Genomic DNA, 22,437 nt, shown 5'->3' on the forward strand with positions numbered 1-22,437 from the left:
ATGAAGTGGATATCTTCAACATAAAGAAGATCCAACTCACTTCCAGTTGATCAATGATGGACAGAAACAACTACACCCAGAGAAGGAACACTGGGAAGTGAATGTAAATTGTTAGCACTACTGTCTTTCTACCCAGGTTACTTATACCTTCGGAATCCAATTCTTAATTTGCAACAAGAAAATTGGATTTACACACATATATTGTATCTAGGTTATACTGTAACACATGTAAAATGTATGGGATTGCTTGTCATCTAGGGGAGGGAGTAGAGGGAGGGAGAGGAAAATTTGGAAAAATGAATACAAGGGATAATGCTATAAAAAAATTACTCATGCATATATACTGTCATAAAAATTTTATAATTATAAAATTAAAAAAATTTAAAAAAAGAATATATGATCTGGATGATTGTTGGGTCCCTCTGTTCCTGGGGGTACACCTCCCCTCCTGGAGTGTTATGAAGGAAGCTCTCTTTGTGGAGGGAGAGATGGGTTTTTTTCAGAAGGGGCCTGAGGTCCTGCTCTCTGAAATATCTTGACCAGGTGTTGCCGGATTTCCTTGGTTCTGGCTCCATAGATAACAGGATTAACAAGGCAGGGGAGCAGTAAGTAGAGAGCACTGAGCAGATTGTGCACATCCTGGGAGGCAGTGCGAGCTACACGATAGACAATGGAAGAGGAAAGTGTAGAGGTATAGATAGTGAAGATGACCAGTAGGTGGGAGCCACAAGTGTTCAGGGCTTTGGAGCGTGCTCCACCAGAAGAGATCCGGAAGGCAGCATGGATGATGCGTGTGTAGGAGGTGCTCAGTAGCAACATGTCCAAGACACGGTTGAAGACACGGACTGCAAGTCCCACTGTCTTGTTGAGTGAGATGTCTCCACAGGACAGCTTCATCAGAGCCATGTGCTCACAGGTGAAATGTCGGATGATGTTGGAACGACAGAAGTGCACTCTCGAAGCCAGTATCACCACAGGGGCAACAATGCACGTGCTCCTTACTGCCGCTAAGCCCACCAAACCTATCAATAGCTGCCCTGTCACAATTTCTGGATAACGCAATGGATAGCAGATGGCAATGTAGCGGTCCAGTGCCATAACCAGGAGGATGTTGCAGTCAAAGACAATAAGGAAGTAGATAGAGAACATTTGGATGAGGCAGCAGGAAAGAGAAATACGGTAGTAGCGGGTAGAGAAGCTAAAGAGCATGGTGGGGACAACGGCAGTAGCAGCACAGAGATTGACTGTCAGGAGCAGGGCAATGAGGGCATACATGGGCTGGTGCAGGCTTCTCTGGCCCACCACAGTGTAGATGACCAGGGCATTGGCTGAGAGTATCACAAAGTATATGCAGGAGAATGGAAGGATCAGGAGGATCCGGGTTTCCTGTAGCCCTGGAAAACCTACCAAGAAGAAGTCAGTATAGGAAACATTGTAGGTCTCATTCCACCCTGACATCCTTGAGAAGATCAGAATTAGGACCCAGATGGTGGTGGAAGGAGACAGAGTCTCTGGGTCCAGTTATCTTTGGACCCAGAACCAGACTCACTGGCCTGGTTGGAAGTCTTTGTCCTTCATGAGTTTTTGATGTTCCTGAAGGTTCAATATAAGAAAAGAAAACATTATCAGATTCAATTTAATTAGATATTCCTGAGAAATGGTAGCTTGTTCCCTTCTCTAGGTTTCACATGTCTCCCAAATGGAAATGATCAATGGAGAAAAGTAGTATGGGAATGTTTATTTTTTCAGTTTCATTAGGGACTTTCCCACCAGTGATCCTAGCTTTATCTTTTAATTTTTTGAAATGTTTTAAATCACTTAAGTTTCCCCCATATTCCTCCTCTTCCTTCCCTTCCAGAAAACTATCCAATATAAGAATATTTTAAAAGAAAAAAATGAGAAAGAGGAAAACCACCCCAGAAAAACATCAGTATTTTGCTTTTCTAATTTTAGAAGTCCTTGCTGTTTCTCTATTCCTTTCTGTGGCAAAATCCTCACTTGTTAACAACTCTTTTTGATACATTAATTTACTCTTATAAAAAGTGTCTATGGCCGAATCAATAATTAGTGAAGTCCTTCATAGAATTTTAATATTACAGTAAGGCCCAGACATGATTCTCACTCTTCCACTACTGCCTTATCCTTTATCTTGTCCCTCCTTCCCACCACTGGCCCCTAGTAATAATAACTCACCTGATTTAACTTCTCAATGATTAGCACATTCTCTTCTCATCCTATTCTCCTGCCAATGATTCTGAGGCTCCACTATAAACCCTATTGCCTGCCCTCTTTATTCTAATTCCTCTCAACCTAAGCCCACAGTGTTCCACTTCAGATGTACTCACTCTCTCCTTCCACGGTGCTCTCTGGAATGCTTATTTCTTAGTTAACAAACTTGTTTTCATCTTAAACCTTTTCCTAACTCATTCCTTGTATCTTGTACTCACTGGGTCTTGACTCCTCCCTGATAACACACTTTCCTAAACCAAGCTTTCACTCATACCTGCCAACTCATTGTGTGGAGAGGGAAATTTGAAACTCTGCTTCCAATGGCCACGTCCAGCCTTTGTTTTTGCATCACTATCATTTAGTAACCTTTCTTTCTTTGAAGTCCATTCAGTGAGTATTTAATCACTCAATTAAGATTCTGATGGCTCTCAGCTACCATTGTACTTTCCCCTCCGAGTTTAGTGCCTGCAGGGTTCATGTTCTTTTCCTCCTCCTCAAATCTAGTTTCATACTAGGAAACTTCAACATACAACTAATATTTTCTTAAAACCCTAACTTTTCTAATTGTACATGTCTTTCCTCTGAGATCATCTCCAACTTCTGTTTGTATGAAGTTGCATGCTTTCTCCATTATTAGATTTTGAAATGCTTCAGATTAAGGATTTCCTTTTTGCCTTTCTTTGTGTCACCAGTTTTCGGCACACTGCCTGGCATATAGACTTTTGTAAATGCTTGTTGGCTGACTAACCGATCAAACTGTACCTAACACCTTCAAGACTCTTTACCAACAGTAAATAGAATGCAAAGATCAAAAAGTCAGGACAATTTTAGAGGAAAACATATACATAACTAAAAATGGAATTAGAAATTAGGATCAAATAAGTTCAGTAAGTGAGGTACAAAGTGGAGTTCAGAAAGGAGAGATTATTTTTGTGAAACAAAAATAATGTCATATTTATACTCAGAACCTTTATTCATATCCTGAACTTTTTAGATTCTTGGCAGAATCATTTGCGCCAGCAGTGAATTGCCAGAAGTGGGGATACTTATGAGGTCAGAGAATTTTGGAGAGGTCCTTTGTTGTGTTCTGGATACATGTGTCAGAAATCCAATAGCCTTTTCTAGTGTTATCAATAGTTTACTCAGCATTCTTCATCAAGAAATTGCCAAATACTGCCAGTGGTCTCTTTTTCTGACCCTTCTCACTTGACAGCAGCTCCACATTATCTTATCTTGGAGAAAAGGTTATTGCTTCCTCTAGAATGGTCTAATGTTACATATTCAAAACTGAAATAATCTTTGCCTTAGAGTCTTACACATAACTCTACTATTTCTGCAATTGATATTATCCTTTTTCCAGTCATAGAGCCACAGAATCTCAGATAGGGACCCTAGAAGCTATTCTCTTCTCTACAACATATTCAACAACTGTTTGCCTTTTCTAGTGGTCCAACATGTTACATAGAATGCTGATTTGACACTAGAGAATCTGTGTTTGATTCCTGGCTCTATTCCTTACTGTCTCTGTGATGCTGGTAATTCACTTGACTTCTCTGGACCTTAGTTTCCTCACTTATAAAATGAGGAGTTTGGTCCAAATCAGATCTTAGAATTACAAACCACAGATTTAGAGTTGGCAGGGAACTGAGAGGCTTTATAATTCTTTTCTTGTTACTTTATAAATGTGGCTATTGGAGCCAAGAGAGGGAAAATGCATTGTCCATAGTCACATAAAGAGGAAGTGGCTGAGGTAGGTTCAAGCTTGGTGCTCTGAATCCACAAGCAGTACTTTCCCCACATATTCCCTCTTCAAAAAGCATACAGCAGAACACAGCCTCAGCTCTGTCATCCTATGATTCTATCAACAAGGAGGGGGAGCCCCACTTCCTTCTGAAGTACCCAATTCCATTTTTGTGTGATTCTGATAATTAGGGAGGAAGTTCTACTTAGTATCTTTATGATCTTGGGCATACTTTACAAAACTAGTCTCAGTTTCCTCATTTTAAAAATGAGGTAATGGTGACTGAGGAAATTTCTGGGTCTAGTTTGTGTTCCTCAGATGATCCATGTCCTTTATTTTATTTTATTTTATTTTTTTCAAAAGCCTGACATCTGTTGTTCATCTCACAATGTTTAGTGATCTTTCTTCTTCTTCCTCTCCTTCTTGGTCACATTCTTCAATCTTCCAGACCTTTTCTCTCTGTTTTCATACTGAAACCATTTCTTTGTCATCATTGCTGTTAAAGTATCTCCATTCTTTCTGACAAGCTGGGTGCTCCAGAGGCCCCTCTTAGTACACCCAGACTCCTCAAGTCTTCTGTGTCAAACCTTTTACCTCCCAGCATGGATACTTCCATTTTTCTTCAGCATTTTTAATATCAGTTTCTGGTGCAACATCACCACCTACTTTTCTACAACTATCTGACTACTCTATTCTGAGTTGATAGCTCTTAACCCATCTGTTAACAACTACAGAATAGGAAGGAGCACAGATGTGTTCTTAAGTCAGGTCTTACTGATTCAAGAGAGAAGGTTGTTGAGGTTATACCTTAGAAATTGGCAAATGGTAAAAATCAGGGGGTCTATTTATTTTTTGTTGATTGTCCAGACTTAAGAAAATGATGGAGAAAATTTTAATATTGTAGATTTAATTTGAAAGTGTGAAATACAGTTTTCTTCACAGGTCCAGTTGGTAAAATATTTGCCAGCATACCTTTGGTTGGGCCCCAAGACCTACTCTGCTATACTTTGTGTGATCCTTTAACTCTGGTCATCTGGGCAGCTACTGTAGACACAGACACATATAACAGCTGATATATAGACACAGACTCATATAAGTGTTGTTGTATACAGGGCACTTACACAGGCTTATATGCTTATACACAAAACATTTCAAAACATTGAGATTGGTTTTTGAGGTCTTTCCACATTTTATGTCATATTCAGATGCCCCATCCTCCTCTTCACACATTGCTAGCTCCAGATTTTAAACTGCACCCCCTCATCAGAGACTCTCTGAAGTGCTCCTCCTCACCTCAGCCCGAGATTGTCAAATTGTCAGAATTGCAGAAAATTCCCTCCTCTCTCCCTAATCCTTTTTTTTTCTGGGGACAGGAGCCAAGATCAAAACTCAATGGATGCTGCTCACCCGACTATATTAGACAAGTCTGTTGACTGTTTTTGCTCTTTGCTCAGAAGCATATCTTTCCAGATTACTTCCTTCAGGCTCAGTTGCAACAAGAGGAACAACTCAGACCAATTTGAACACTAACCAAACTTCCCCACCCCATGGTGATGACATAAAGAAAGGAGGCCCAAGTATCTGTAAATGCATTAGTCCTGGCTCATCTCTGTTTCTCAGGCCCCTGTCACCCCAGCTTGCAGTAGGAGATTGCCTGTAATTTGATTTCCTTTCTCCTTTGCTCCATCTTTACTGTCCAATGTCCCTAGTAATTGGGAGGTCAGCTCCTTCTGTTTTTCCATCCTTAATACCTGTCCCATTGCCCCTTGATGCACCTAAGCACTAGCTTCACTTTTCTAAGGCTTTTACTAGTGAGTGATAGGAAAGAAGGATGGACCAGTCACTTAGAATGGGAAGGGGCTTCTGTGTTCATCTGGCCCACCCTGTAACTGAATCAGATTGCCCCGATAGTCTCTTGGTCAAATGAATTCATAGTGGTGTGACTTCTAGACTAGACCACTTTCACTATAACATGCTATTTCTAGAACTCAGAGGTGGAATTGCCACTCTCTTCACTCTGGAGCTAACAGAATTTCTCCCCCCCATTGGAGGGAGAGGAACTTCATGTTTTCTGTTATTTAAGGGCTATGTTGCAAGTGGGGAGAGAAGCTAGGATGGAAAAATTCTTTTTTGCCTAGGGACTGACCAGTGCCTATTTGACTTAATGACTTGCCTGACAATGAACCTGTCCTTCTCTTTGTTTCCATTCTGATAATCTCTTCCAGGTTTCTCCCACCCCTGACTTCCCAGGACCTGATACTTACCAGAATGTGCTCAAACAGGACTGGAGAAGACCAGTTAGCGCTAAGCTCCACATGTGGAGATTAAATCTTCCTGAGTTTGCTTGGGGTATATTTCACATGACTCCCCAGACCCTCCCTCTGGACTGTGACTTAATCAATCTATAGTATTCTCTTGGGCAAGGCCTCAAGGGAGAGATGTGTGTCTTCAGGGCTTCATCTATGCCAAGGACTGAGAAAGGATTTTAAAAAAGATATTTTATTTTATACAGAGAACTGAGTCAAATTTATAAGAATGCAAGTCATTCACTGTTGATAAGTTGTCAAAGGGATACAAATAGATGATTTCAGATGGAAAAATAAAAACGATCTAAGGTTATGAAAAAATGTTTCTAGTCACTATTTATTAGAGAAATGCAAATAAAAACAATTCTGGGTATCATCTCACCTCTTTCCCCCTCAATTTGGCTAAAATAACAAAAAAGGAAAAGGATAAATGTTGGAGGGGATTTTGTAAATTGTAACACTTAGGCCTAGATGGTGAACTGATCTAACTATTGTGGAGACTATGACTAAGGGCTATAAAACTGTATGGTACCCTTTGAACCAGCAATACCACTGCTAGGTCTATATCCTAAAGTGACCAGAAAAAAAGGAAAAGGATTTACATGTATAAAAATATTTCTAGCAGCTCTTATGATGGTGGCTAAGAATTGGAAATTGTGGGAAAGCCCTTCAATTGGGGAATAGCTGAACAAGTTGTAGTAGATGATTATTGTAATGAAGCATTATTTACTATAAGAAATGACAACTAGGATGATCTCAGAAAAACCCGGAAAGACTTACATGATATTAAGTGAAGTGAGCCAAAATAGTAGAATATTGTCCATAGTAATAATAATATTATGATGGTAAAGAATAGTGAATGACTTCACTATTCTCAGCAATATAATGATTCAAGACAATTCCAAAGGAATATGATGAAAAATGCTATCCACCTCTAGAAAAAGAATTTATCTGAATACAAAACGAAACATACTATTTTCATTTTCTTTCATTCCTTCATTTACTTGTTCTTTCTTTTTTCTTTGTTTTTCTTCCCTACAAAGTGAGTAATATAGAAATATTTTACATGATTGCACATAACTAACCATATTAGGTACTTACCATCTTAGGAAGAGAGGAGAGACAAAGAATTTGGAACTCAAAGTTTAGAAAAGAAATCCAACAAAAGCTAAAAATTGTTTTAACATGTATTTACTGAAAATAAAATAGTATTTACAATATTTCATTTTCCTTCAATTACATATAATTTTTTAAAATGTTGAATTTCAAATTATCTCCCTTCCTTCCTCCTGTCCCAAGATGGTGGACTGTTAGATATAGGTTATACATGTGCAATTATACAACACACATTTTCATATTAGTCTTTTGTCTAAGAGAGATGGCCAAATGACCATCCTTTTGTTAACAATCTGCTGATAATGATTAAATTATCCAGATACCATATTAGTCATTTTGTGAAAAAAGCCACAGACCAAAAATAAAACCCTGTGAAAAATAATATTCTTTTGATCAGCATTAAGACTCCCTCACTGTTTCTCTGGAGGTTTATAATTAGTCCTTTTGAATTGATTTGGATCACAGTTTTCTGAAAATAGCCATGTCATTCACAGTTGATCATTAAACAATATTGCTTTTGTTATATATGTATAGATTGTATATATTTGATATATACATATTACATATATGTGTGACTTTCTAAGTTTTTCTGAAATTAGCTTGCTCATCATTTCTTATAGTAAAGTAAGTATTCCATTACATTCAAAAATCCCAGTTTCTTCAGCCATGCCCCAATTGATGAGCATCCCCTCAATTTCCAATTCTTTGCCATCATGAAAAGAGCTGCTATAAATATTTTTGCACAAAAAGGTCCTTTCCCTTAAAAATTTTTCTTTGGAATACATAGTAGTGGTATCTTTAGGTAAAAGATTATCCACAGCTTTATAATTTATTGGGCATAGTTTCAAATTGTGCTCCAGAATTGTTGCATCAATTCACTTCTCCATCATCAATTCAGTAGTGTCACAACTTCCTCATATCCCCTCCAACATTTATCATTTTCCTTTTTAAAAAATTATATCAGCCAATATGATAAGGTATACCTCAAAGATTTTTAATGTTCATTTTTCTAAATAATAATGACAGATAATTTTTAAAATTATAGGATAATATAAATTATAGATTACTTTGATAATTTCATTTGAAAACTGCCTATTCATATGTTTTGACTATTAATTGATGAACAACTGTATTTTTATAAATTTGACTCACTTCTGTATATATTTGAGAAATGACTCTTTTATCAGAGACATACATTAAACTTTAATTTTCTCTTCATTGATGGTGAATTCACCCTTTTTATTTTTGATACTGATAATTTTGTTTTTCTCTTTCTTTTTAAAGAATCAAAATAGCCAATGGCTTATCTACTCTATTAATTTTTAAAACATGAATTAGCTCCTGGTTTTATTAGTTTAATTGTTTTCTTAGTTTTTGTTTTATTGATTTCCCCTTTGATTTTTCAGGATTTCAAATTTGGTGTTTAGTTGGGAATTTAAAATTTGTTCTTTTTCTAGTTTAAAAAAAATGTATGCCCAATTTATTCATCCAAGAACTCTGATCAATACAAAGATCCATCAAGATTCCAGATAATACTTTATGAAAAATGCTACTCACCTCTTGACTGAAAACTGATAGATTCAGGGTTCACAATGAGATATAGTTTTAGACATGGCCAATATGGGCATGTATTTTGCTTCACTATGCACATTTGTTAAAAGATATTTGTTTCTTTTTTTATACAGTGAGGGAAGGGAGGAAAGAGAAAAGGAAAAAATACTTAATAATTGATTTAAAAACATATATTGGATTCAATTTAATGCCTCTTTTAAAATATGTATCCATAACTGCTCATAAAACTTTGGATTCAATTTAACTCTAACAGAGGAAAAGAGAATCATCAGTCATATTACTTTCTATGGATATTATGGTTTTGTTCATGGAAGTCTAAGATTTCATTAGCATTTGTAGTTTCCATGACATTTGTTGATTCACTGATTTTTTTAGTCCAATAAAGTCTCTACTCTTTCTCAAAGAAAATTTGTCCATCAGCTTATGCCATTGATACATTTAATCAATCAACTGATAAGCAAGTATTATGTCTCATTATGTCAGGTACTTTTCTAGGAACCAGGTATACAGCCAAGACAAAAACAAAATAATTCCTGCCCTCATAGAGTTTATAGTTTAGCTCTTTTAGCTCTTTAGGGCTTTTGTCTACACTATCTCACAGTACCTTTCCTGTACAATGATCTCCTGATTCTGCTCATTTCACTTACCATCAGTTTATGTAAGTCTCTTCAGGCCTCTCTTAATTAATCCTGCTGATCGTTTCTTATAGAACAATAATATTTTATAACAATCATATACCATAACTTGTTCAGCCATTCTCCAAAAGATGAACATCCATTCAGTTTCCAGTTTCTTTCCACTACAAAAAGGGCTGACACAAACATTTTTGCATATGTGGATCCCTTTCCCTTCTTTAAGATCTCTTTGGAATATAAACCCAGTAGAAACACTGCTGAATCAAAGGGTATGCACAGTACCTTTCAAGGAAGGATAAACTAATGCACATACATAGATACACACACAATGAAGTGGTTCTAGAAATACATAAAATTCAATGAGGAAGATGGATATAAAAGTGAAGAGACTGGGGAGAAAGTAGACAAGTAAATCTAATTTCCTGATTCTAAGGAGGAAGGAAAAGGAAAAAATGAAAATGAAAAAATTGGAAGTTAAAAAGATTACCTATCAATTGAGGATTGGCTAGGAAAATTGAGATATATGAATAAAACAAAATATTATTACACTGTAAGGAAAATCTCTATCTACTATTCCTCTGGGAGAACATAATCTGTCATTATGTTTCCTAACTTCTAGCAGCTGAGTCCTTTAAGAAATAAGAAATGGAAAAACACTTGTAGACATAATTTGCTTCTTCATCCTATTCTCTATGCCTTCTCCCCACAAAATCCTAAGATTCTTTACAAAATTGTGAAGTCTATTTGGAATGATAATTTAATCAAATGACTCTCATACTCTCCGGCAGATTTTATCCTTAGTCACCCCCTTTGTCTTTAATCTTCTACCTTTCTCTATCAAATGGTTCATTTCCTATTGCCTTCACCCACATCCAAGTCTCCTCATCTTCAAAAACATACACAAGACACTTCCACTGTGTCAAATCATCTTATGGTTTCTTCCATCCTTTTCTTGGTCAAACTCTTTAGAAATATCTATACTAGATGTATACACTTTTCTTCTCACTCTAACCTTTTGCAATTTGACTTACCAAGTAATTACTTAACAGAACTCTTCCCCTCTGTAGTTATCAAAATGACCTCTCAATTGTCAAATCTGTTGGTTGTTTTTAAGTCCTAAACTTTCTTAATTCTGCATTTGATATTGTTTCCCAGATCACCTTCCTGAATACTTTCTCCTTTCTGGATTTTCGTTTCCCTACTTTCTTTTGATTCTTCTCCTATTTGTCTGATCACTCCTTAGATTTCTAAGATGATTCATCATCAATATCATACCCTGTATTTGTGGGTATTCTTTAAGGTTTGTTCCTGGAAACTCTTCATTTTCTTTTTCTAGGTCTCTTATTATGCTACTCTTTCTTATGTTACTCAGTATCCATGGGCTTAAGTCTCATCTTTTTATAGATGATTCATTCATACACATGCACACACACACACACACACACACACACACACACACACCCCCACAGGGCAGTTCAAGGTGATTTTCTTTAAGAACAGATCTGAGTATTTGACATCCTCCTCAACCAACTCCATGGCTCCCTGAACCTGAAATATAGTTTCTCCTTACCTTGGCTTTTCTTTCTTTAAGATGCAGCTTAGACATCACACTTCACCCATTATGCTTTTCAGTTTCCCCCAATATTAACACTTTCCCTTCCAAATTACCTTGTATTTTATATACACATGTATCTATCATCTATCTATCTGTCTGTCTGTCTGTCTATCTATCTATCTATCTATCTATATGTATACATATATACACATACATCCACATTTATACTTAATAAGCTGTCCATAACATTTTGTTGGCAAGGATACTGGAATGTTTGTCCATAACATTTTGTTGGCAAGGATACTGGAATGTTTTGCCATTTTCTTCTCTAATGGATGTAATGTTTTTTTTTTTTTTTTTTTTTTTTTTGGTCAGGAAAAGCAAGGTAAAGTGACTTATCCAGGGTGATACAGCTAAGAAGTATCTGAGACTGGACTTGGACTTAGTTCTTTCTTATTTCAAATCCAGGTCTATATCTACTGAGCTACCAATTGTATCCATATATGCATGGCATCAAGTAAGTGCTTAAGCAAGGCTTCTTGATTGATTGAATCTTAGTGTCTGTTAATAACATAACACTTCATGATAGGCTGGCATTGTAGACTATGGCTATTGTAATTTAGATGCTAAAACATTCAATTCAGGCAGCTGCTTCCAGGTGAATGGTAGTGATTTTTTTAGATATTTATGCCAATCAATTCATTGTGAGGTAGTTCAAGAACATTTATTAACATAACTGCCTACTGTGTGTTAAATACTGATTAACCATGGGGCAGTGGAGTGTTTGGAATAGAAAATTTAAGTTTAGCATGGACCCTACACTCAAGGAGCTTATATCCCAGCTTTTAATTTTCTCTGATTATGGAAAACTGAAATGAAGTTACATTATGGGATTAAGTCAATTATGCTTTTCTAGAAAGATATCTTTTTATTCAAATGGCATAATTTGAATATTTATTAATCCTTAACTACTAATACTTGCATGCAGCATTATGAAATGGCTTGTTTTAATCTTTTAAAGAGTGAGGATAAAGCAAACTCGATATAATTTGGACTAACAAGTAGAAACTGTTTTTGTGAAGGAAAAAATGATAGGATCCATGTAGGGAAGGTTGTATATTTGAAATTTTGATATGTTATAGATTTTTCTTGGGGTAGATTTTTAAAAGCTCAGAAAATGATGAATGCTAAGGACAGTGGAAAGAATTCTTTTGCCATGTGGGTGGCAGATGGAAGAACAAAGCATTGATAGGACTCTTGATCAGTTATAATATCATTCAATGATAATCAATGTTAGGTGGAAAGCAGAAATAATCCAATTTTCTTCTGTTTTTTTTTCTATCAAAAATGATAATCAGATTTGGAAAGACATACAAATGATTAATAGAAATTGCATGGGCTTATAAATTTAGCACTAGAAAGAACCTTAGAGGTCATCTAATCCACATTCCTTATTTTATAAATAATGAAACAAAGGTGCTAAGAAGTTAAATAATTTATCCAAGGCAACATAAGGAATGAGTGACAAAACCAAACTTTGATCTCTGGCCCTCTAACTCCAAATTTATTATGATTTTCATTGTGTCATGCAAGGACTAGGAAGAAATGGTAAGCTAGGATCCATTACTCTCAGTGAGTTCCAAATCAGTGACCCTGATGAATTAGATTCCAAGTTACTGTTAGAATTTGGGGATATGGTTGTAAATTCATTGTTAAGGATGAAAAATCAGGAAGAATGAAAGAGCTGTTGTACCAGTGGAGATAGTTGAAGATCTTCATTATTTTAAAAAATGGGTGGGGGAGCCTGTAAAATATAGTCTAATAAAGTAGGTCTCAAATAGTGGTGAAAATTTTGAATACACTATAGTAAGGATAGTTTGTGAGCATTTAGAAAGGGAAACAGCAATCAGAGGCACCTTTGATTCATAAAGTAAAAGCTTTACCAGCCTAATCTCATTTCCTCTTTTTAATAGGTTAATGAGATGATTTAATTAGAAGAATATGATAAATATAATATAATTGAATTTTATCAAAGCATTAGAAGTTTCTTATGATATCTTTATGATAATGACAGTAAAGAGGGAATGACTATATACAGGAGACAGCAAGGATGCCCCGGCTGCCCAGATTTATATGTCCTAGATTTATATAAGAATTGTCAAGACAAACCTGGGACGTTGGTGTTTAAAGTCATGACTGTAAAGAGAAGTCCCTGGACATGTATGTGGGTTTATGTGCAGAGTGAAACTCAAAGACTCATAGATTTAGACTTGGAAGGAATCCTAGAAATAATCTAATCCAATTCTCTCATTGTATAATTGAGCAAAGTGAGACCCAAATAGATTAAATGACTTGTTCAGGATCAAACAGACATTAAGGAATTGAGTCAGGGCATCAATACACATTCTGAGAGTCTAAATACAGTAGTGCACTATGATAATCTAGGGTTTTGTGACTTTGTGTGTGAGGGAAGTTGTTTTAAAGAAGTTATTCTGTGTGTATGTGAGATTGATAGTGAAGAGATGTACAGAGGGTCAGAGTCTCTGTGGTCTGTTGATAAGTCAAGAATAGGGAATCAATCCTGCATTTGATATTTATAAACATAAGCACATTTGCTAAACTTGGTTTCACATATTTTACAAGAATTAGCGATTTTTGAGCCTTTGTAGTGTCTACTGGAGAAAGGATAACATCTTGGAACAAGTTGACTCAGAACTTGGGGCATGGGAAATTGATAGGAATGTGGGTGGATACAAGAACCCCAAAGAGGAAGTAATATAAACTATGTCAATTAGATAATAGTAAAGTTATGTATATTCAAAACTAGTGAATGATTGGACCAAAAGTAGAATCATTAAGTGGGCCAGTATGAAGCTTGTTTGTAATCTTCAGAAAAGTATCCAAATGTCCTTACTTCTATGCAGTTTAACATTGTAATCACTAACTTGGGGGAGGAATGAATGTTAGACATATCAAATTAAGGATGTTACAGCTTCAGTACGATAGCTAACAAGTTGAATCACACAGTCTGGATCTAAAAATGATTTTTAGATACTAGGAAGATACAGTAAATATAATGATGTACAAATGAATGAGAATAAATATAAATTTTTTTCACAATGAACTCAAAAGAAGGTATAATGAAAACCTGTTCATTGGACTATTAATTTAAAACTTGAATGACATTTGATTTAACCTTTTTATGGTACATACAAATAAACTTAGGCACATAGAGTTTAAAAACCTTTCACAGAATGTAATTAACAGAGCAAGAATGTATGTTTTCTGAACATAAATTCAGTGCTCTTCTTCTTGAACCATTGGAAATAAAGCTGGGGTATTTAGTAGATTATAAAGAAATGACATGGCAGATAAGTCAAGAAGAAGAAAAGGATAGAGTAGAATGAAGGAGGTGACAATCACTTCTTACTGCCTTGAGAAGACTGCATGTAGAGTGTGAGATTTAATTCTAGGCATACAGTTTGAAGAAGGACATTGATAAACTGCAGCTCATTTAGAGAATGCATCCAGATTGGTGAGAAGACTAAAGCTCAGGCCATATAAGGATAGGTTGAAGGAACTAAGGATATTTAGTTGCAGATTAAATGAATTAGAGGGACCCAATGACTGTCATCAATTACTAAAAGACTATTGTGCTAAAACAATTATACTAAAAGTAATGAGGAGAAGCAGCAGAAAGTTCACTTTTGGATTGATATAAGGAAAAACTTCCCAACAAAACTGGAGTGAGCCACCTCTCCTGCATAATTGGTGAGCAGGTGGACATTAAGTCACTACTAGTTAGGGATGTTATAAAGAGGGCCAGTGTAGGAAAAGCTGGGACTGGATGTCTTCAGAGATCCCTTGCAGCTCTGAGTTGATAATCTAAGAATAGATTTGTTAGTTTCTGACAACTTGCATTGTGATAACTCTCATTCAACTTTGGTTTTCTCCCAGACTTGAGTTAGAAACTTACCATGAGTCTTTTATGAGGATTTACTTCTCTTTAATTCCTTCCCATTGATCCCAGTAGCATTCTGTATGGAAGGTTCTTTTGGGTGGGGGAATGGTTATTCATGGCTCTACCCTGTGGAACAACTTTGCTAAATGTTGCCTGATCTCCTTGGTTCTGGCCCCATAGATGACAGGATTGACAAGGCAGGGAATCAGCAAATAGAAAGCACTGATCAAGTTGTGTACATCCTGAGAGGCAGTGCGGGCCACACGATACACAATCGAAGAAGACAAAGTGGACCCATACACAGTGAAGATGACAAGTAGGTGAGATCCACATGTGTGAAGGGCCTTTGAGCGGGCACTGCCTGAGGAGATCCTGAAGGCAGCATGGATGATGCGTGTGTAGGAGGTGGCAAGGAGAAGCAGATCCAGTATCCTATTAAAGACACGGAGGGCAAGTCCTACAGTCTTATTTAGTGAGATGTCTCCACAGGACAGCTTCATCAAGGCCATGTGCTCACAGATGAAGTGATGGATCACATTGGAGCGGCAAAATTGAACTCTTGCAGCCAGAATCACCGCGGGAACCACAATGCCTGCACTCCTGCTGGCAGCTACCCCTACCAGCCCTGCTAGTACTTGGCCTGTCATGATCTCTGTGTAGCGCAGAGGGTAACAGATGGCAACATAACGGTCCAGAGCCATAAGTAGAAGGACATTGCAATCAAAAGCTAGTAGGAAGTAGATGAAGAACATCTGGACAAGGCAACAAGTTAAAGAGATGTGATTGAAGTAGGTGGAGAAGCTAAAGAGCATGGCAGGGATCACAGTGGTGGCAGTACACATATTGATGGCCAGGAGTAGGCTGATGAGAACATACATGGGTTGATGTAGGCTCCTCTGTGTAGTCACAGTGTAGACGATTAGGCCATTGGCTGAGAGGATCACCATATAGAGAAAGAAAAATGGGAGGATCAGAAAGGACCTTGATTCCTTTAGTCCTGGGAAGCCCAATAAGAAGAAGCTGGTGTAAGAGATGTTGAAGGTCACATTCCCCCCTGACATCCTTGCTAGGACTGGCCAGAAACCTCACGTCCCTTTGTCTGATTACCCTGGAGGTAAATGCAAGAAACTCAAATATTACTGCACAAAATTTAGTAAGAGAGATCTTGAAAAAATGGCTTGTTCTCTCTCTATTGGCAAATCTATCTTTCAAGTGAGTGTAAATCAATTAATCAATAAATTATTAGGTGCCAGGCAACTGGGTTTGGTGCTAAGTATATAAAGAAAAGAATGAAACAGTCCCTGTCCTCAAGAATGCCAATCAATTGGGGGAGACAACATGTACACATGAAAATATGTTCAAATATATATATATACAGAGGAAATACAAGATAATTTTTGGAGAGAGGCACTAACAGATCAAGATCAGAAGAGATATTATAAACTAGGAGAGACAAAAGTTCAGCTTTGAAAGAAGCTGCTCATCCCAGAGGCAGAGGGGAGGAGGCAGTGCATTCTGGGCATAAGGGATAGCTTATGAAACAACAAAGAGAAAGAGGATGGGATGACAAGGGAGAAGAGCAAGAGAGTCTGGATTATAGCGTACATGCAATGGAGAAATGCATATTAAGCCTGAAAAGATAAGTTGAATTAAGGTTGTAATAGCTTCTAAAGCCAAACAGGAGTTTATTGGACTTAGAGAAGATAGGGAGCCACCAGAGTTTTTCAAGTGAGAATTGATAAGATCAGATCTATCCTTTAGGAAAATTACTTTTCTAATTTGTGGAGAAAAGATGGAAGACAGGAGCAACTTGTGGCTGGAAGACAAATTAAACAGTTATTGCAATAGTCTAGAAGTGGGGTGATTAGGAACTGAATGAGGATAGTGAATGTACACATAGGGAAAAGGATAGATCTTAAATATGATGATGAGAATAGTAACAATAATAATTTATACTTATAGTATTTTAAGTTTTTCAAACTGTTTTTCTTACAACATCTCTGTGAGGTGAGTAGTTCAATTAATTTATCTCAAACTTTATACCTGAGAAACCTAGACACAGAGTGGACAAGGGAGTTTTCCATGATCCCTGCTAGTTAAGTGTTTGATGGGTTTGAGTCTGAGTCTCCTGAATGCATGTCCATTGCTCTATCTACAATTTTATATCAATACTTAATTAAAGGAGAAGAATATAATGTCAAAGGGAGAAGGAGCCTCAAAAACCATAACCCATATTTAGCAAAAATCCCTTCCACAATATCATTGCCAAGTCATCCTGCAGCCTGTGCTTCAGTACCTACAGCGATGGGGCGATCATTCCTTCCTGAGCTTGTCTATCCTACTTTTGGAAAGTTCTAACAGATAGAAAGTTTGTCTTTATAAGGGACTAAGATTTCTTTCTCAAGTTTTTTTCTCCTCTTCCCTGCTCCACTCTCCCCCTTATTTCATTACTTGAAATTGGGGTCAAACAAAGCAATTCAATTCTCTCATCTTGAAAGCCTTTCCTTCTTGAAGATGCCCATCATTCACTTCCTTTCTTTTTTTCTCCATTTTCATATCATCGGCTATCTCCTGGATATCTGCAATTAGATGTCCCATAGACAGCTCAAAACTAAACTCATTATCTTCTCTCTCTGTTCCCCTTCCTGGCAAGTTTCCTCTCCTCACATTCCCTACTTTTGTCTTTATTTTTACCTTTATTTGAGTTCTGAAGTTCCTTGACACAGTTGAAGTTATTTTATCTTTGGCACATAATTTCTGTTTTGAAGAGGTTTGAGTGAGCTTGGAGATCAGAAAAAGGTGTAGTCTTCATCTTGTTGGGACCGTGACATGAAAGTCCTCTTTTATTCTCTCCTCTGAGCTGTGTTTCTCCTGTTACTCTCAAGGGCACTATCATCCTCTCAGTTAGTTTGGTTGCAACTTCAGTGTCATATTCATTTTTCTGTTGTTAAATTTCCTTTTGTTTTTACCTTTACTGCATTTCTCAGAAGGACATTTTTCTTTTCACTGCTCACAAAATTGTCACCCTGGTCCTCATCATTGCAAGTTTGTGCTATTGCAAGTAACCTTTTAATTATTCCCCTTGCTTATTCCCCTCCACACACTGCATAATCTAAGTAATACTGGTCTTCCATGACATTCCTACTACATTGATGATTTCCCATGCCTAGAATGCTCTCTGACCTGCTTCATGCTTTCCACAACTTCCTTTAAGGTTCACTTCCAATTCTACCTTCTGAAGATATCTTTGCTGGTCTGTGTCTTTGTCCATCTTTCCCTTCCTCCTCCCCATCTCAATTTGACATGAGCTTCCTTTTGTCCTGTATATATATTGCTTCCTCTGTTATTTGCATTTTATGTCTCACTTATTTTGTGAACTCTTTGAAATCAAGGGCCTAATTTTGCTATTCTTTACATCCACCGTGCTTAGTACTGGCACACAGGGCTATGTTGAATGACTAATCTTCCCTCTCTTTATCCCTTTTTCTACCAAAGGTGATCTTGCCTTTTTTATATTTATATGGTTTGTTCAGGGGATTGAACATTTCTGGCCTCTCTCTCTCCTCTTAAGTGCAAGTGATAGATCAAGGCTCAATTTAATGTTACAATTTAATCAACATAATTGCATGTACTTTATTTGGATTCAAGAATGAAAAATGGAGAGAACCAGAGAGCTGAAGAGGACATAGAGCATATAGCTGGCATATGTAAACATATAAAATCCCAGATCTAGATTTGGAAAACCATCTTATCCCACCCCTTAATTTTATAGATGAGGAAACTAAGGCCTAGAGAAAGTAAAGGAAGTTTCAGTGCTTTAATTAGAAGGATTTTGTCAGCTGGACCCTCCCCAGCCTATCTTACATCTAACTTTGGGGGTGACTAACTTCTCAGAAACATTCAGATATACACACATAAACACACTGTCAATACAGTCACATATCAGGCTGATATATACATTAGTCAAACACAAAGCTCAGTGCAAAAGCAGAGACATACATATTCTCACTTAACCTCAGGCACACATAGAGTTGTAATACACACAAGGAGATAAACACAGAGAAAGAGACCAATACAGAGGCCTCTGAAAAGACACAAATCCACACAGAGACACAACCACAGATTCATATCAACCAAGCCCCTGGAGTCCCATGGGAAGTAACTGGAGTGTGATCAGTTGAATCTCAGTGTGGGTCTTAGAGCAAACCTTAAGCTCCCATAGATCTCATCTGATTGTAACATTAAAACATGTTCCCCTTAAAGATCCCTTAAAAGGAAGATCCCTTAAAGCTAGGAGATCCTCAAGCCTTAGAGAGGAAAAGAATGGGTTCTCCCTAAACACAAGGCTCTGGACAGAATTAGAGACACGAGAGAGGCACTCAGGGAGGTTGGAGGTGCTGTATTCCCCAAAATATCAGGTGGTGGCATTGGCTGAAAATTCTGAACTTTATCAGCTGGGAAAGCAGAAAGGATCCTCCTCCTCTTTTTTCATTATCCCTTCTATCTTTCTATGTCCCTACCTAGAAAGTACTAGGGGTACTGAGGGAAAATTTCAGGGTGGCAGATGTTGACTCCAAGGTCCTAAGGATATATTTCCCAGCAATGAGAACAATTCATGGATAATTAAGATTTCTTAGAAAGCAGTCAATTCCCCCTTAATAGGGGTCTTCAAGCAGAGACTATCTCTAGGGAAGATTCCTATTCAGGCATGCTTGGATTCAGGGCCTTCTTAGGACCACTCCTTCTCTGAGAGTTTGTGATTTTATATAGTACTAAAGCTTATGGCCTTTTTGGGGAATCAAGAATATAACCTGGAGGGACATGTTAGCAAGGGAGGTCCAGACAGATAAGGGCTTTGGGGATATAACTTTCAATTTCTCTCCTCAGATCATTTGCTTAGACTTGGAAGCATCCTCAGGTTTATATGGTGCAACTCCTTTTTCAATAGATGGGGAAACTGAGGCCCAGAAAGGATAAAAGGAATTTGAACTCATGTTCTCTGAGATGAGAGCAGTGTTCTTTCCATTACATCTTCCTGCTTTTTGTACTAAATAATTTGAAAGCAACAAATACTCATCAAGCTTCTACTGTATGTAAATTTTAAAAAATTGGGCTTTGGGGCTTCACAAATTTAAAACCCCTCCTCCTACTGTCACCAGTCCCTTCCCCAGTCCCAGGCACCACTGGCCATAGACCTGTTACTCACCAGGATGCCAGACCCTGAGAACATGAAGTGTGCTCCCTGTATGAATGTTAAATCTTCTGAAGAGTCCCTGAGGTCTCCCCCAGGAGTCAATCAGCAGCATTCTCTTGGGGGAGGGGGGGTGGCTTATGGTAAAAAGTGTGCATCTTCACAGTAAAAAGGTAGGCATCCTTGGGGGGAAGAGATTGTAACTTGTATCATGGGATCATAGGCTTGAGGGTTAGAAGAGACCTTGGAGACGATCTAGTACAATTCTTTCTTTTTATAGATGATCAAACTGAGAACCAGGGAAGAGAAGGGACTTGCCCAGTGTTCCCCATCTAGTATAAAAGAGAATTAATACCAGAATCCAGGATAGCTGACTTCTAATCCAGCTCTCTTTCCACTACTTTGCTTTCTAGGTTTAGGTCCATATAACTCCCAAATGAAGTTGTAGAGAAGAGATTGGAGTAGATGTTCTTTAAGATTATAGCTCTGATAGAAAAAATAACATTGTTCATCAAGAATTTCAAAGGAATTAATGAAAAAAATGCAAATGAAGGTAGCCTAGCTGTATCAGGTCTAATACTATATTATAAAGCAATGGTCATCAAAACCATTTGGTATTGACTAAGAAATAGAGTAGATAATCAGTAATATAGGTTAAGTTCACAGGACAAAATAGTCAATGGTTATAGTAATCTAAAGTTTGACAAACCCAAAGACCCCAGCATTAGGGATAAGAACTCACTATTTGACAAAAACTGCTGGGAAAATTGGAAATTATTATAGCAGAAACTAGGCATTGACCCACACCTAACATTGTGTATCAAGGAAAGGCAAAATGGGTTTATGTTTTAGACATAAACAGTGATATTATAAGCAAATTAGAAGAACACAGGATAGTTTACCTCTCAGATCTGTGGAGAAGGAAGGAATTTGTGACCAAAGAAGAACTGGAATGCATTATTGAATACAAAATAGATAATTTTTATTATATTAAGTAAAAAAGTATTTGTACAAACAAAACCAATGTATATAAGATTAGAAGGGAAGCAGTAAACTGGAGAAAATTTACACCCAAGGGTTCTGATAAAGGCCTCATTTCCAAAATATATAGAGAATTGACTCAAATTGACTAGCCTTTCTCCAATTCATAAACCATCAAAGGATATGAACAGACAATTTTCAGATGAAGAAATTGAAAACATTTCTAGTCATATGAAAAGGTGCTCTAAATCACTATTGATGAGGGAAATGCAAATTAAGACAACTCTGAGGTACTACTATTCACCTCTCTGATTGACTAAGATGACAGGAAAAGATAATGATGAATGTTGGGGAGGATATGGGAAAACACTAATACATTGTTGGTGGAGTTGTGAACTGATTCAACGATTCTGGAGAGCAATTTGGAACTATACACAAAGGGCTATCAAACTATATATCCTTTGATCCGACAGTGTTTCTACTGGACTTATATCCCAAAGAGATCTTAAAGGAGGAAAAGGACCCATATGTACAAAAATATTTGTGGCAGCCCTCTTTGTAGTGACTAGAAACTAGAAACTGAGTGGAAGCCTATCAGTTGGAGAACACCTGAATAAGTTATGGTATATGAATGTTATAGAATATTATTGTTCTTTTTTATACCCAGAAATGTGCTTTTTCCTATATATTTTTTCTTCTTCTTATTTTTTTATTATTAATTTTATAATTATAACTTTTTTTTTGACAGTACATATGCATAGGTAATTTTTTTACAGCATTATCCCTTGTACTCCCTTCTGTTCTGAATTTTCCCCTCCTTCCCTCCACCCCCTCCCTTAGATGGCAGATGGAATATTATTGTTCTGTAAGAAACGACCAGCAGGATGATTTCAGAGAGGCTTGGAGAGACTTACAAAAACTGCTGCTAAAGGCAATTAGCAGAACCAGGAGATCATTGTACATGGCAACAACAAGATTATACAAAGATCTATTCTGATGGACATGCTTCTTTTCAACAATGAGATGATTGAAGCCAGTTCCAATGATCTTATGATGAAGAGAGCCATCTACATATAAAGACAGGACTGTGGGAACTGAGTGTGTATAACAACATAGCATTTTCACTCTTTGTTGTTGTTTGCTTACATTT

The 22,437-nt window shown here is 37.1% G+C and overlaps 2 protein-coding genes across 2 annotated transcripts; both read right to left on the reverse strand.

Annotated features, from left to right (window-relative positions):
* Window positions 1-456: 456 nt before the first annotated feature.
* LOC141559834 (olfactory receptor 52K1-like) lies at window positions 457-1,458 on the reverse strand. The gene has a single exon (XM_074297498.1). It carries the CDS (start codon window positions 1,456-1,458, stop codon window positions 457-459), a length of 1,002 nt encoding a protein of 333 aa, XP_074153599.1.
* Window positions 1,459-15,228: 13,770 nt separating this feature from the next.
* On the reverse strand, window positions 15,229-16,176 carry LOC141559835 (olfactory receptor 52K1-like). Its single transcript, XM_074297499.1, has one exon. The coding sequence runs from the start codon at window positions 16,174-16,176 to the stop codon at window positions 15,229-15,231; it is 948 nt and encodes a 315-aa protein (XP_074153600.1).
* Window positions 16,177-22,437: the final 6,261 nt, after the last annotated feature.

This window comes from Sminthopsis crassicaudata, chromosome 3, assembly GCF_048593235.1.
Source record: "Sminthopsis crassicaudata isolate SCR6 chromosome 3, ASM4859323v1, whole genome shotgun sequence".
NCBI classification, from domain to species: domain Eukaryota; kingdom Metazoa; phylum Chordata; class Mammalia; order Dasyuromorphia; family Dasyuridae; genus Sminthopsis; species Sminthopsis crassicaudata.

Bases quoted from the DNA above. Each gene is read 5' to 3' on its own strand.
- LOC141559834 (XM_074297498.1), bottom strand. From the start codon at position 1,458: ATGTCAGGGTGGAATGAGACCTACAATGTTTCCTATACTGACTTCTTC.
- LOC141559835 (XM_074297499.1), bottom strand. From the start codon at position 16,176: ATGTCAGGGGGGAATGTGACCTTCAACATCTCTTACACCAGCTTCTTC.